This window comes from Epinephelus moara, chromosome 11, assembly GCF_006386435.1.
Source record: "Epinephelus moara isolate mb chromosome 11, YSFRI_EMoa_1.0, whole genome shotgun sequence".
In the NCBI taxonomy this organism is placed as follows: domain Eukaryota; kingdom Metazoa; phylum Chordata; class Actinopteri; order Perciformes; family Serranidae; genus Epinephelus; species Epinephelus moara.
Window position 1 is genome coordinate 36,645,205 of NC_065516.1, and position 15,669 is coordinate 36,660,873.

A 15,669-nucleotide genomic window follows, 5' to 3' on the forward strand; every position below is an offset into this window, starting at 1 on the left:
TTATCTCCAAGTGCACGTCACACACTGAGACTTCCATGTTTCAGATGATACGTCATGTTTGTAGTCGACCAATGAAGATGAGTTTCAGATGATACGTCATGTTTGTAGTCGACCAATGAAGATGAGTTTACAGGCGTCAGACACTGACACACAGAGGCACCTTTCACAGTAGTATTTCAGGCACCGGGCAGCGGCCTTAGGCAACTACTGTAGTAGAAAGAATAAGAAAGTCTATGTGGGGCGGGAGGGGTCAAACAAACTCTGGACTTTCACCCAGGAGACCACTGTTTGTTTCCTGTGTGAAAGCAAAGGTGTGGGGTAAAATCACTTCTTTGTGGAGATACAAGTCAACTTTAAATGCTTTAAAGTGTGAGTTTAGCTTTCTTTATTATTTACTGATGTAGTAGACTAAACATCGATGTTACTTTATTTGTCTTGTTTCATCATTTAATAACTGTTTGTGCGTGTTTTTATTTCAGGTGTATGATGGTAACAGCAGCAGTTCTCCACAGCTGGCCAAGTTGTGTGGCAGTGAGCTGCCCAGCACCATCAACTCCTCCAGCAACCAGCTCTACGTCAAACTCCGCACTGACAACAGCGTCAACGCAGGAGGCTTCCTCGCATCGTACACTGCCAGTATGAAAACACACACACACACACACACACACACACACACACAGAGGCTGGCAGGGTATTGCAAATAGCGCAGTGTGATCATGCAGTATTATGTTATATTTTGTCAGCTCTGGAGCACAAGGTTGTGTGTTGCTGAAGGAGGTTTAAAAGAAATAAAGACAAAGCTTTTTATCAGGTTAGCAGATGTGCAGAGGTGGAGGAGCCCAAACTGTGATCAAGTCAAAGCATTGTTTCTTGCAGATACCATGCACTCAAGTATTTCTTCTGACTAATTTTACTTCTACTTTTGTTCAAGTTCAAAATGTTCTACTGAAAAAACAAACGTTTGCAGTGGCACACAGCTTTTTCTTTCTCTCCTCTTTTATTCTATTTAAACATGACTGACATCATTTGACCACAGGTGATAACGGTGTGACATTTCATTATGGCTTTTTTTTTAATTAAATACAGGTATGTTCATTTCATTTCTGTGACCATTTTATTGGTGCTCACTTGGATATTTACATAAGGAGAAAAAGCTGGATTACAATTTGAATTAAAAAGAATAAGTCAACAAAAGTTTTTGAGTGTGTAAAAATGTAAAGAAATAAAAGTGCTGATTTATAACCCCAAATATACAAACAGAGACTAAAGAATATGTTAAGGACTCAAAGTAACTTATTACTATTCATCTGTGCAGACATGCTGGGAAAGAACATTGAATTCTGAACGAGGACATCCAGCCTGTTTTTAATGCATTTTTTAAACAAGATTTTCACAAACAATTTAAATGAGCTATAAATCTTAATCTGTATGTGAATATGTGTCTGCTAATAAAACATTGGGCCTCATTCACCATGAAGTCTTTTCTTAAATATGTTCTTGAGAAAGTTCCTGACAAAAGTCTATGTCAGATTCATGTCGTGTTCTGAAACCGCTAAAAATGCTGTGTGAAGCAGTTTCATGTTACAAATCAGTGTTTCTCCGACTGTTTGGCATGTCGGGTCGGGCGACTCCCCCAACACGTCTGTTTTTTGTGCTCACCGTTTTCTCATCCAGACGTTAAGGAGGTTTTTACCGTGAGCTAGTGATGGCCAAATGAAGCCTCATGAAGCATTTTCTTTATTTTCTGAGCCCACTAGATGGCGCTCATGGTTTAAAGAGAGAGACTCAAAGAATGACAATTCAGTGTGCTTTCAACCTTTTGTTGAACAAAAAGTGCCATCTAGTGGGCTCATAGAATAAAGGATGCTTCATTTGGCCATCACTACTGTGAGCCGAATCAGTCACAGAGGTCAAATGGACCTGGTGATTCAAACACTGAGTAAAACAGTTTCACGTTAGATGCCAGTGAGACTCTAGCGCTGCTCGTTGCAGAGGGGCTGCCAACTACTTTGGTTTGTCCGTTCTGGGCTACTGTAGAAACATGGCGGTGCAACTTGGTGATCTCCGTAGAAGAGGACCTGCTCACTATGTAGATATAAAAGGCTCATTCTGAGGTAACAAAAACACAACTATTCTTATTTTCAGGGGACTTTACACTAAAGAAATCCTTATTATTGGATAATATTCCATTTCTGCTGATGTAAATCCTTCACACTGGCGCTTTAAGAACAGCTGGTGAATGAGGCCCATTATTTGTTTTTATGATTAAATTTCATAGGTTTGATATTTGAATACTTGTTATGGTAGCTTTAAAATGCTGTGTCCATCTTGATGAAAGTGTGCGGACTGTGGAAACAGCAGGAAGAGCAAATAAATCCAGGATCTTATCATTCTACCTCTGACATGAGTCTGATGTGTTACATTCAGTGAGTCTGGGATATTCGTATGTTGTTAATAAACCAAACAAACATGTTAAGTCATAAAGCCATAATCCTGTTCCTCTCGTGTTGGCAACATATGACTGTAGCAGATATTAACTAAACTCCTCAGACTCCAGTGCAGTGGTTCAGATTAAATGAGTGTTGTATTGTAGCCTGTTGCGTTTTGCTTTAGTGTTCGGTTGTGTTTGTTTTCAGAATGCAGCGGCGTGCTCATCTCAGGCCGACACATAGGAGTGGTGGAGTCACTGAACTATCCCAACAGCTACCCACACAACACCAGGTGCAGCTGGACCATCCAGGCCAGCAGCGGAAACACCGTCAACTACACCTTTTTATCCTTTCAGCTGGAGGCCACCTCCAGCAGCTGTCAATTCGACTACGTCAAGGTACACAGACACACACTGTTCAGCCATGTCTACTGAAGGAAGACCCTGACAGATATCAGCACTCACAGATCCCCTGTCCCCACATTAGCTTGACAGTTAGTGAGCTTGATGATTTGATGAACTTATGGGGGCTTTGGTGCCAGCAGTGTGTTGCTGACAAAAGCTCATGTATCACCAAACTGGTCTCACCCCCTACTTGTCAAACACTGATACTTGGTCAGTGGCGATTCTCTAGTTATGCTCCCATGTGCAGAAGGCACCGCTGCAGATATTTCAGGACATGAATGTGAGTGGCCGAACAGAAAACTAACGCAGGATATTATTTACTGTTAGATCCTGATGAGTAGTGTCAGGAGAGCTACGTGATTTAGACCCCCATCGTGTGTTTCAGCAGCTGGAGGCGCATTTTTGTTTTTGTTTTTAATGAGCATGAAGCTTTCTGATCGCTGTTTTTGCGTTGCTACACACCTCGTGTTTCTGCGCTCTAGGTGCCTGGTGTTTTTGCTGGAGCGCTCTGAACTCCTCAAGTTTAAAAAACTTCAACTCAGAGCGGTAAAGCGCCCCATGTCATCTCAGCTTTTTTCCCATTGTCCAATGGGATGATTTCAGGGGCGGGGCTTCTGTGGTGGTCATGACAACAAGTTTACAGTTGGTAAACAATGGAGGAGAAACTGGTGGTAGTGGTTGCTGGATACCCAGAGCTATACGGCTTTACAAAGCACAGTTAGCACCATCTCAATAGAAAACAGCAGATAAGTGCAGTACTGTAAACGTCCATGATGGAGGAGAAGCTCCTGGACCAACTGGTAGTGATGGCCAGATGAAGCTGCATGAACCTTTTCTTTATTTTCTGAGCCCACTAGATGGTGCTCAATGTTTAAAGAGAGAGGCTCAAAGAATGGCAATTCAGTGTGCTTTCAACCTTTTGTTGAACAAAAAGCGCCATCTAGTGGGCTCAGAAAATAAAGAAAATGCTACATGAGGCTTCATTTGGCCATCACTACCAACTGGTGGTACTCCCCATGATCCAGCCTCTTTTTTAGGGTCTCATGTACCCACACAGATCTCTGTTTATCTGCTGACAGCCTCTCACCCTCAACCAGAGCTACAGACAGCACCCTCTGCCTCAACATGGCAGCAGCTACACCGGTGGCGGCTGCTGGTCTTTCAAACAGGGGGAGCTCACTTTAAGTTTACATCATAAAATTTGTGATATTGTAGCGAGGCAGTAACTTAGGAAAGGAACATTTAATTGAAGCCGTTTTTCAACCACACTCACGCCATAGAACCACAGCAACACACAAAGAGTTTAAAGGTGAAAATGAGCTATATGGCTTGTGGAAATAAGGAACTCCAGACGGCACTCTGTCAGAAGACTCCACTCGCAAATATCCGCATGGGACTGAGCTCGAAATGCGACGATGCCGGTGTGTATTTCCAAAGCGCTGTCAGTCACAAAGGGGTTCAGCCTTTTAGACAATTCCTCCAATCATGATGCAGACACCGAGCGTCCTCTCCCGCCTATCGCTCCATTAGGTCCCAGGGAAGCTGAGCCTCCCTGGAAGTGACGATTTTGACGCATTTATTAAATGAGCGTCTGGCTTTGCTGCATGAAAAAAAACCTGCTCAGTGCTGTCTCATAGGAATGCTTGGAGGCTCCGCGTCCACCGTGCTGACATGAGAATGTATGACAGGGAGGTCGCGTTTGAAAACTGGTGACAAACAGCTGTTTGAACATCATAGTCGTGATGTGAAACGCATCCTAGTGCACGTTTAATGCAATGTAAATTCTTATTTTAATGTAAATTCAATAGTGCAAAGACAAATTTGTTTGCTTTCGCTGCAGCGGTAAAGCACCAAATAATCATAAATAGCCCACTGCAGAGGAGCCATTTGTGGTAAAACATATTTTTGAATGCTCATTTAGACCTGTTTTTAATGTCGATGTTTTGCTCTTTATTTTGCATTTCTCTGGTCATTTTGAGTCTTTTTTCGGTCAGCAGAGAGTCCGGGGGTCACCAACACTGACAGCAACACTTGTTTAAACGCTCAGTTTGAAGGTGATGGTGTCGGAGTGTTATACTGTTGGTTTTTCTGTTATTTTAGTCAAATACGCTCCCCACTCATACCACTGTCAAATATCACTGTTCTAGCTCTTCGATGGACCCAATGAGCAAGCTCCTTTGATTGGTACCTTCTGTGGATACAGCCCCCCCCCAGCCAACACCACCACAGGCTCAGCTCTCACCGTGGCGTTCAGATCAGACTCCTCTGTCTCCATGTCTGGCTTCCAGATGATGTGGTACCAGAACGGTAAGAGGGAGACACACAGACATCTGGACTTGCTAAGATTTTTCTATGAAAAATATACAATGAGCACAAAAAATATGATCAGTAAGACTGTGAGTTGTTGACTAGAGATGATACACCGTCTCATCTAGTTACATTGGGTTTTTACCACATTGCAAGTATTGCCTGTTTCAACATATCTTGTTGAGAATCTTTGGTGTGGACTGGGCTCAAGAAGATCAAGTTGCTGTGAGCACCTCTTGAAAATATACGCTGTATTTCCAGAGAAGCTCTCGTGGGAGTCACCATGATGCGACACCATGTTTGAAGGGCTTTAGTGTGGACCAGTGTGACTTTCTGTGTGTCCCTGCAGGTTGTGGTGGGGAGCTCTCTGGTGCCAGTGGCTCCTTCAACAGTCCAGACTACCCCAACAGGTATCCAGAAAACAGGGAGTGTATCTGGTATATCACCACATCAGCAGGCAGCAGCATCACCCTCACTATCCATGAGTTTGATGTGGAGTTCCACCAAGACTGCAACTACGATGTGCTGGAAGTAAGATACGAACTTATCTGTTAGTGTGCAGCGTGTGTTCATAAAAACTGGGCTCGCTGCAGCATTGATCCAGGTGGTTTAAACTGGTTTTTGGATCCGTCCCATCCTTTTGAAAAAGACATCTCAAAAACACCTCAAGGGAATTTCCTCAAATTTGGCACAAACGTTCACTTTGCACAATAATGAACTGATTAGATTTCAGTAGTCAAAGGTTAAAGGTCAAGGTTAGTTTGGCCATAACTCTAAAATTTATACGCTCATTATGACGAAACTTTACACAAATGTGTAAGAGGGTAAAATAATGAAGTCCCAAAGGTCAAGGGTCAACTTCACTTTGACATCATATCATAAAACACTTTTTCTTTAATTTAATATTCAGCGTCATATCTCAGGAACAGAAGGGGAGACATCTGGTCAGACACTGAGTTGGTGACTCTAATCTTGGGAGTCCATGACACGTGGTGTCAGACTGTGCTAGAAACATTTTACTGTGGTAGTTGGTTCAGGTGGAGGTAACTTTAGTGACTCTACCACCCAACAGTAAAACAGTCATCTCAAGCAATTCATCGAATTTTCTGAACATGTAGCTGAACGGCCTGCAGACCCCGACCACACTGTGTGATGTTCTGGTGCACAGTCAGACGTTGGACACTAGAATATCTCATTGAACTCAGGTTTATTTCTGTTATAAATCCACAGAGAGCAAAACGCTGTCATGTGTATTCTATCCTCACAACAACACGCCTATCATGAGAAAAAGACAAGTTTAAACATGTATTTCATGTATGACGCCAGCGCATACACACAGGAAAAATGGGGTTTAGCGAGTTCACTCAAAACTCACTTTACAGGTAAAATGCCCGACCGAAAATTGCTCAGATAATCTACTCTATGAACAAATGACTCGGCAGTGTCGCTGTTGATCTTTCTGAAAGAGTGAATGGTATTGTAGTCAGCCTGTTGAACACCACCTGACTTCTCCTCAGGTGTACGGTGGCCCGGACCTGTTGGCTCCTCGGCTGGCCCAGCTCTGCACCACCACATCCAACCCAATGCAGGTCTCCAGCACTGGCAACCTGCTCACAGTGCGCTTCAAGTCTGATGCCTATGTCAGCGGGCGAGGTTTCAATGCAAGCTGGGCTGAAGTTCAGGGAGGTGAGTGGACATGACTGGGTGTGTATGCCGTCCCTCTGGGGACAGTATTAGGAGACTGTGTGTTTCGTTAAAGGGACAGAGTGGGTTGAGTTTAGCTGGACATTTTATTTGTTTACAGTATATGAGGTAACGTAAGTTATGAATTCTAGTGATGGCCAAATGAAGCCTCATGAAGCATTTCCTTTATTTTCTGAGCCCACTAGATGGCGCTCATGGTTTAAAGAGAGAGGCTCAAAGAATGGCAATTCAGTGTGCTTTCAACCTTTTGTTGAACAAACAGTGCCATCTAGTGGGCTCATGAAAATAAAGGAAGTGCTTCATGAGGCTTCATTTGGCCATCACTAATGAATTCACAAGTGAAATAAAGTCTGCATCTAACAGAGAACTGGCAAACAGGTTTTTGAATACAGAAACACAATGTTTCTCTGAACACTGAAGGAAAATATTTTTAAAACATTTGTAATATATTTCTAATACATTTCTTATGTGTTGTTTTTCACATAAGTAAGACTGTAGAAATAGTCTGGGCGAAATTATTGTTAAGACACAGAGATGACGGGCTCCCCGGTATGTTCTCGATCTTGTTCTGTGGCAGAAAAAAGAATGAGAACCTCCGCTTTAATCGACTGTCCTTGCTCCTGCAGGCTGTGGAGGCCCAGTCACTGCTCCATCTGGGGAGATCCATTCTCCATCCTATCCCAGCAGCTATCCCAACAATGTGGACTGTTCCTGGGTCATCAGTGTGGATGCCAACCATCGTGTCTTCTTCAACTTCTCTGACATGGACATTGAACATCACAGCGACTGCTCCTGGGACTATGTGGCTGTGAGTGACTGGTTTAGGAACGTTTGATTTGTGCTGTTTTCGTTGGAGCTCCCAGCCCCTTTTATTCATTTCATTTCTTTCTTTCTCAGTGGTTTATGAATGCCAGTGGTTGCATGTGGATTAGTTACAGCTTGATTCACTGATAAAGGTTAAATACTGGGGAATTCAGCCAGGGCTGAGCGGTGAAATGAGCTCGAAATGGGATCACAATAAAACGTATGTCGATGATAAACTGAAGTCATATTATAAAGTCGGATGATAAACTAGACCTAGTTAGATCCTGTCAGTCAATCTGCAGTGTTTCACTTTGAAGTAGCGTGGAGTGAGGAGCAAAACGGCGGTGAAGCTGAAGAAGAGCTCATGTTATCCGCATACACGGACGTATTGTGGATTAAAATCAATAATTTGGAAGTGGTTTGGCTACTTGAAAGGTGACGACGCACAGACAAAGACGTTCTGCAAAATATGTCGTCTGTCGGTGCCAACCAGGACGAGAAACACGACTAATCTTTTACATCACCCGAAAAAGTGGCGTCCCAGTGACTACACTGAGAGCCCAGACAGCAGTAGGTCCACCAACAAGTGTTCAACAGCCGAGCACTTCTGCTGCTGTTGGCAGCGCGAGCAGGCTGCACTAAAACAGCAATCATTAGTGTCCTCTTCTGCCGCCGTAACCCCATATGAGAGGGGATGGAAAAGGAGCAGAGATATAACAGACGCAGTGTCATACTTTCTAGCCAAAGACATGATGCCCATGAGCTCCGTGGAGAAGGACAGGTTCAAGAAATGAATTAAAGTGTGAGGCTGCAGGTACGAGCTCCCAGGCAGGAAATGTTTTTCTTAAACTGCCCTAAACTCACCAGTAGATTTGACTGAACCTATACAGTGTTTGGGAAACACCTTCACGTGGTGAGGGACTCTCTGCATGACCTGAATCCTGATTGCTCCCAGTGGGCGGGCCAGGGCTTTGCATGGTATTTCCACTGCCCTCAGTGTGTGTGTGTGTGTGTGTGTGTTGTGCTTGGTGTATAAGGCTTCACAGCTTCACTGAAACATTATGTGTGTCCCTCTGTAGATCCACGATGGTCCAACCATAACTTCTCCTCTGCTTGCCCGTGTGTGTGGCACCAGTCTCCCGCCCTCCATCACCTCCACCCAGAACACCATCTACGTTCGCTTTAGGTCCGACTCCAGCCGCAGCCACCGGGGCTTCAGCGCTCGCTTCTCCGAGGGTAGGCCTCCTTTCTGTCTCTGTCACTACAACATGGATTAAATATCAAATCAGTCAATCCACCTATCAGCTCTCTTTCAGTACGAGAGGTGTCACCATTCTAAAATTGGGACATCGATCTAAACAAGCTTGTGATTTCATTCATTCATTCATTCGTTATCTGTGACTGCTAAATCTATTCAGAGTTGTGAGGGGCCTCACAGGGTTGACACTTAAGCCCCTTTTACACTGCCTGTTCAAGGCGAGGATATCGGTGTTCAGTGCTCACGCTTTGCCAAATGCCGACTACAAGACTTTCAGAATCTCAGAAGTGCTGTGCTGCTCACATCACATCACAACACAGTTTTTTTCTCAGACTGCTGTCGCGTTGACATACAGACGCACAACATGCACAACTGATCTCAGACGCGGTGGAAAAAAGATTATTCAGCTTTCCATGAGTAAAGCAAATGATCGTGATCTTCAGTGAAAACACACCAGACGTGACCGTGAGGCGGATCGTGTCAGTTTTACAGGTGCAGGCGTGATGCATTCTGCCTCACACACTTTCAGCCTATATATTAAACAAAAGAAGAATTGCTGATGGATTCTAGCCTGGTGAAACCATCCTAATCTCGCGAGCTCATATTCGATTTCGCTCTGCAGATCAGTCTGGCCATGCAATCATTAAGGCGCATTCTGGCGTTCCCAGGCCTGACGAGATATATAATCCCTCCAGCGTGTTCTGGGTCTGCCCCGGGGCCTCCTACCAGAGGGATGCACCTGGAACACCTCTAACAGGAGGTGCCCAGGAGGATCCTGATCAGTTGCCCTAACCACCTCAACTGACCCCTTTCAACAGGAAGGAGCAGCGGCTCTACTCCGAGCTCCCTTCCGGATGTCTGACTCCTCCCCCTATCTCTAAGGCTGAGCCCAGACACCCCCTATTTCAGCTGGTTGTATCTGCGATCTCATACTTTCAGTCACTACCCAGAGCTCATGACCATAGGGGAGGGTTGGGACGGAGATGGACCAGTAAATTGAAAGCCTTGCCCTCTGGCTCAGTTCCCTCTTCACCACGACGGTCCGGCACAGACTCTGCAACAAACCGTCGATCCATCTCACACTCGCCTACTGCCTAGAGGGGGCAATCCACTCAGATCTGGAAGTGCTGACTCTCATCCCGACCGATTCAAAACAGGCTTAAAGCGGTTATTTCAACAACAAAGAAGCATGTCTGTCTGACTCACACCTTCTGTATGAATCCTCTCTCTGTACGTCTTCAAATCATCCATGTGGGTGACCAGTTCAGCTCTCATGCTCTGCTGGCTGAGGGGTGGAGGACCATGTCACTTTGTTTGTTTGTTTGTTTGTTTTCAACAGCTTGTGGTGCAACCATCGTAACCGACGATAACGGTGGGTCCATCGCCTCACCACGGTACCCAGCACAGTACCCACCCAATCAGAACTGTAGCTGGATCATCAGAGCACAGGAGCCATGTGAGTGGTGTTAGAAAAGGCCCTCAGACTAGAGGAGGTGTTGCTCTTTACACGGTGTTACACACAAAATGTTCTTTCAACATGTGACTTGTCTCTCTGTGGCCAGTCAACCATGTGACCCTGTCGTTCACTGACTTTGAGCTGGAGATGATCAACTCCAACTGCTCCCATGACGCTGTCAGGATCCTGGATGGAGACAACTACCAGGCACCTGTCATAGGTGAGCTACACTCTGTGTGTGTGTGTGTGTGTGTGTGTGTGTCAGTCAGTGAGAACAGAGTTTGTGTGCCTCACATTGAAGATATACTATGCAGGAATTATTGATAACTGTAAACAGTATCACCAGTGAGAGTGAAAGCCAACCCCAGCTCAGTCAGGAGAGACTTGAGACACAAGATGAATCGTAAGAAGGTCTTCATCAGACCCCATTGTGACGTGCATGTTTACGGGAAAAGATGCTAGAGGTCGCCAGAGGACCCATGATAGGATGTTACTGCGATATTAAGATATTGTAATATATTACTTTTTTTTCCAACTGCAAATTATTTCGCTGGTGGTGGAGGTGAAGAGATGGATGGCTGAAGGATGATAGGATGAGGAGCAGGACTGGGTGCGAGGAGGGACGCATCAGAGAGGGAAAATGCTTTTAAATTTGACAGCAATGATATGATTGGCTAAAGGACATTGTTGCAAAATCTGGTTGGATTAATTTCGAGTGACGCGCGTAGTCAGCTGAGAGTGTAAAGAGTCTTCTGACTGAACTCCAGCTGAGCGTCACCTCTGTCCACTCGGTGATTCACCTCGCTAAATGTGTGTTTTTCTGCACTGTGTGTGTGATTTTGGTCCCTTCCTCTTGGATGCGTGTTGGCACCTGGTCCCTTGTGATGGCCAAATGAAGCCTCATGAAGCATTTTCTTTATTTTCTGAGGCCACTAGATGGCGCTCATGTTTTAAAGAGAGAGGTTTAAAGAATGGCAACCTTTTGTTCAACAAAAAGCACCATCTGGTGGGCTCATAAAATAAAGAAAATGCTTCATGAGGCTTCATTTGGCCATCGCTACTGGTCGCTACCTGACCTCACCTGTGCCCAAGACATCCTGAACACAGCAATGTCAGAAGCAAATAATAAACCCCAGGCAGAGGACAGAGTCTTAGCTTGAATGTATCAAGTCGGCTGCTTCAGAGAAACATGTGTAGCTTTAAATTCAAATTTTTCAGGGCGCTACTGTGGAAACGAAATACCTCATCCAGTGACATCCTTCAGTACCTCTTTGGTGGTCAACTTCATCTCCGACTACTCCGTGTCCAGGAAAGGGTTCAGAGCCACCTACTCAGCATCCACCTCCAGTAAGACACCGCCTGGCTGCTCACACTTCCAGCTGGATCATTACAAATTCCTGGTGCAGACAGCAGCTCCACAACTCATTGCTCTTGCCTCTTGTGCTCAGGTTGTGGAGGAGATCTGGTGATGGAGAGTGGTGCATTTAACAGTCCTAACTATCCAGATGCTTATCCGCCCAATGTGGAGTGTGTGTGGACCATCATAAGCTCACCAGGGAACCGTATCCAGCTCTCATTTATGTAAGTCAATTTGAGCGTCTATGGTGTAACGTGTTCTGAACTCATGGTTCACTGTGTAGTTTTTTTCTGGAGCTGAAACCCACAAAACCAGTCTGAAAAGGAAGAAGCGCAGCTGGAAAGTTGGCGTCCCTGCATCAGAGTTGGTCGATGCGTTCCAGGGCGGTACTTAGCAAAGGGTCAGTTACATATCTGATCCCAGTCATTTGATATTGAATACTGCTGCTGATACAGAGTCCCTACCTGATACTTCTATTTCCCTAGATAATGCAGCTGCACGGCGAACACTTCAAGTACTTTAAAGTATTAAAATCAATCCAGTGTAGATTATAGCCTCTGCTTCACAATTGAATAGCTCTGCAGTGCAATAAAAATCCCTCTCTTGAATCTTTTTGGACTTGTTGCTGAATTTCTTTAGCGTTCTGGTGCGGTCTTTGCCTGAGTAACATGAATGAACTGTGATTCACTGAGTATTTAATTTCATCGTCTGTTCAGGTTTTGCAGGGATTGCATTAATAAATTAATCTCATTGGCTTTTTGCTCGCGGGGCTTTTGTTGCACTTGCAGTGGCGAGGTGAGTTTGGTTGTCTCTGTCCCTCCTCGGCCTGCAGTGACACACACTGCACCACAGGTGACAGCACAATGCAGGAGACTCGCACTGAGCTGAAATGAAACAAGTGCTCATTAACACATAGTTTTGTGCTGCATTTTGCTGTTGTTTATGGCACGTGGTGTTTCGCAGAGGTCAGGATGCAGAGTGATGGAAAGACGGAGAGTTTAAGACAGCTGCACTCGTTGGGCTGCCGAGCATAAAAGTTCTGCAAGTAAAAACACGTGTTTGACATGTGACATAAAACAGAGGATGAGATCAGATCGGGCTCTAGATAACTGATCCTGATTCACAGTAAGAATAGATAGAGAAGGTTGCCAGCAAGATAACATGCACGTTCCCAGTTTGGGCTCAGTTCCGTTAAATGTTTCATACATGTTCTTTGTATTTATAATGAATCTCTTGCTGATGTTTTTGTATCCAGAGAAAATGTTATAATTCAATATCATTCACCGTCTTCTTGTGTTTTGTTCAGTATGTTTCACCTGCAGGGAGACTACAGATGTCAAAATGACTACCTGGAAATCAGAGAGGGCAACTCCACTGGGCATCTGGTCGGTCGCTTCTGTGGAAACTCGCTCCCCTCCAACTATACCTCTGTGATTGGTCACATCCTGTGGGTTAAGTTTGTCTCAGACGCATCTGTAAGCGGAGCAGGATTTCGAGCCACCTTCTCACACTGTGAGTGTCACCAGTCTTATCAGTTGTAGTTCCTCCAACAGGAAATGTGTCACCAGCATTTAATAATGTGTGAGTTAACTTTGAACTTCTTGCTGTTTCTCAGTGTATGGCAATGATGTGGAGGGGGAGTTTGGTCAGATAGCTTCACCACTGTATCCCAGAATGTACCCCAATAATGCCCACTACCGCTGGACCATAACTGTGGAGGGAGACAGCTACATCCAGATCCGCTTTTTGGACATGGACATAGAGGACCTGCATGACTGCAACTACGACCACCTTAAAGTAAGACTCTGTGTGCTGTGAAATCACACAGTATCCTTGATGTTAGCTGTAACAGTTACAGAATATTTAACCTGTTGTGATTCCCAGGTCGTCCAATAGCAAGGCTTTGTCACGCCCCTCAAATAAGTTTGTTACATATCATAATGTGTCACCTGATGGACACCAGTGCGCGACAGCTGTGTGTTAATGTTGTAACGTTATAATAAAGCAACAGGACGTAGGTACGTAAGTTAGGTAACGGTATGTTAAAACAGCACTGACTTCTGGTTTCACATGGGACACAAACTGTGGTCTTGTGGGTGAAAGTTGTGTTGTTTTTTGACCCATCCACCTCACCTCCCTACACACACTTTCTTAATACTGTCTCATAAACATTATCACGCATCTCATAAACACGCTAAAAGGTTCCTTTGGTGTCAAAATGTCCAGCGGTCGGTAGATGATGACCTGGGAATGAGAATGGTTTGGAATGTGTGCAGCACCACATCAAAGTCTGTTGAGATGCAGTGTATTGTTTCAAATACTTCATGAGTACATGAGTACTTCAACACTCACAATGTTGAGTCATGTTCATCCGTTAGTTAAAATGGATCCACATACATGACATCATCGATCGCACATCATAGTGCAAATCAAAGGGTTTTTTCAGTTGATGAGATACACAACATTACAAACAGTGAATGTCAGTCCATGGTCAACTCCAGCCATTTTAACTAAGAAGCTGATATTCTTCCCTCACTTGAGATACTTAAACTCTCTCCCAACCTGGAGGGGGCAATCCTCCGGTTTCTGGCAGAGAACCATGGCCTCAGACTTTGAGGTGCTGACTCTTATCTCGGCTGCAAACCGCCCCAGGTCATGCTGGAGGTCACAGTGTGATGAAGCCAACAGAGCCACATCATCTGCAAAGAGCAGAGATGCAATTCTGAGGTCTCCAAGCCGGACCGCTTCCTACCACCAGCTGCACCTTGGTGCAGTTGATTCAAGTTGGTAAGACAGCTCCCATCACTTATGTCCACGATCCTTGTTTGCCTGCAGATCTTTGATGGCCCCAGTGTTCATTACTACCCCATTGGGACATTCTGTGGTCTGGCCTTGCCCCCTCCCCTCAGAAGCTCTGGGAGCACTGTCACCCTGCAGTTCCAGACAGATTCTTCAGTGAGAGGAAGAGGTTTCCTCGTGGAATGGACAGCTGTCCAGGACTCTGGACCGCCACCCACCATCACACCAGGTCAGAACGTCTGTCTCGTTGAGCCTTCGTGCATAAACCACAAAACCTGTAAGAATGCACAATGAATGCTACTCTCCAACAAAGATGTGGAGGAAAAACAGATTGGTTATGATGGAGGTAGATTTGAACAAGCAGGTTGGCACAGGCTTAACTTGTACCTTGTTAATGTCAGCCTCGTACTCGAAGTCAGTCAGTGTTTTGATAGTTGGTGCTAATTCCTAGGTACTCCTAATGTGAAGCTCAGGACTTGAATATGTTTTCAAGATTGGCTTTCATCCTGCTTGCGAAATAAAGATCTGATACACACACACACACACACACACACACACACACACGTATATATAGGGACGGTGTCATCCCAGGTCCAGCACACTGAGACTGCACTCTAAGAGGACCGAGGGGGCCTGAGGACTGCTGAGTGTCAGAGCCACTGTCCAGGACGTAACAACCAAGACCCAGGAATACACCAGGAAGATGGCCACCAAAAGACCACTGGCTGGTGAAGTGAACACAATGCAATGCTCTTCTGAGGAACCTTGGGTCCTGCCATTCATGTGGATGCCACTTAACGTGCTACACCCACCCAAACGACATGACAGACCAAGTACACCCCCCTGTTGGCAACGGCACTCCCTGATGGCAGTGTGTCCCCCCAGGCAGGACAATGCACCATGCCACACCACAAAAACTGCTCAAGAATGGCACAGGGGGGACATGACCAAAAGCTCAAGGCCTCAACCTGGCCTCCAGATTCCCCAGATCCCAATCCGGTTAATCCCTTGGGAATGCCGGGACCTTACCTCACACTCAAATGATCTGTCGACAACACCTTGGTGCCAGGCAACACAGGGTACCCCCAGAGATGCTGTCTCTATGCCTCAACAGGTCAGAGGCCCCACCTCAGTTGGGACTTGGCACTGAC

The 15,669-nt window shown here is 45.2% G+C and overlaps 1 protein-coding gene across 1 annotated transcript in view; it reads left to right on the top strand.

Moving 5' to 3' along the window:
- The window catches only part of cubn (cubilin (intrinsic factor-cobalamin receptor)), an 86,313-nt gene that overhangs the window by 36,239 nt on the left and 34,405 nt on the right, over positions 1-15,669 (top strand). Inside the window, exons 25-38 of the mRNA XM_050056397.1 lie at positions 480-636; positions 2,637-2,827; positions 4,981-5,140; positions 5,490-5,671; positions 6,658-6,826; positions 7,471-7,652; positions 8,728-8,884; positions 10,246-10,362; positions 10,469-10,582; positions 11,581-11,709; positions 11,811-11,943; positions 13,026-13,231; positions 13,335-13,516; positions 14,555-14,747. Coding sequence (XP_049912354.1) covers positions 480-636; positions 2,637-2,827; positions 4,981-5,140; positions 5,490-5,671; positions 6,658-6,826; positions 7,471-7,652; positions 8,728-8,884; positions 10,246-10,362; positions 10,469-10,582; positions 11,581-11,709; positions 11,811-11,943; positions 13,026-13,231; positions 13,335-13,516; positions 14,555-14,747 — 2,272 coding nt within the window. The remainder of the gene's footprint in view (positions 1-479; positions 637-2,636; positions 2,828-4,980; positions 5,141-5,489; positions 5,672-6,657; positions 6,827-7,470; positions 7,653-8,727; positions 8,885-10,245; positions 10,363-10,468; positions 10,583-11,580; positions 11,710-11,810; positions 11,944-13,025; positions 13,232-13,334; positions 13,517-14,554; positions 14,748-15,669) is intronic.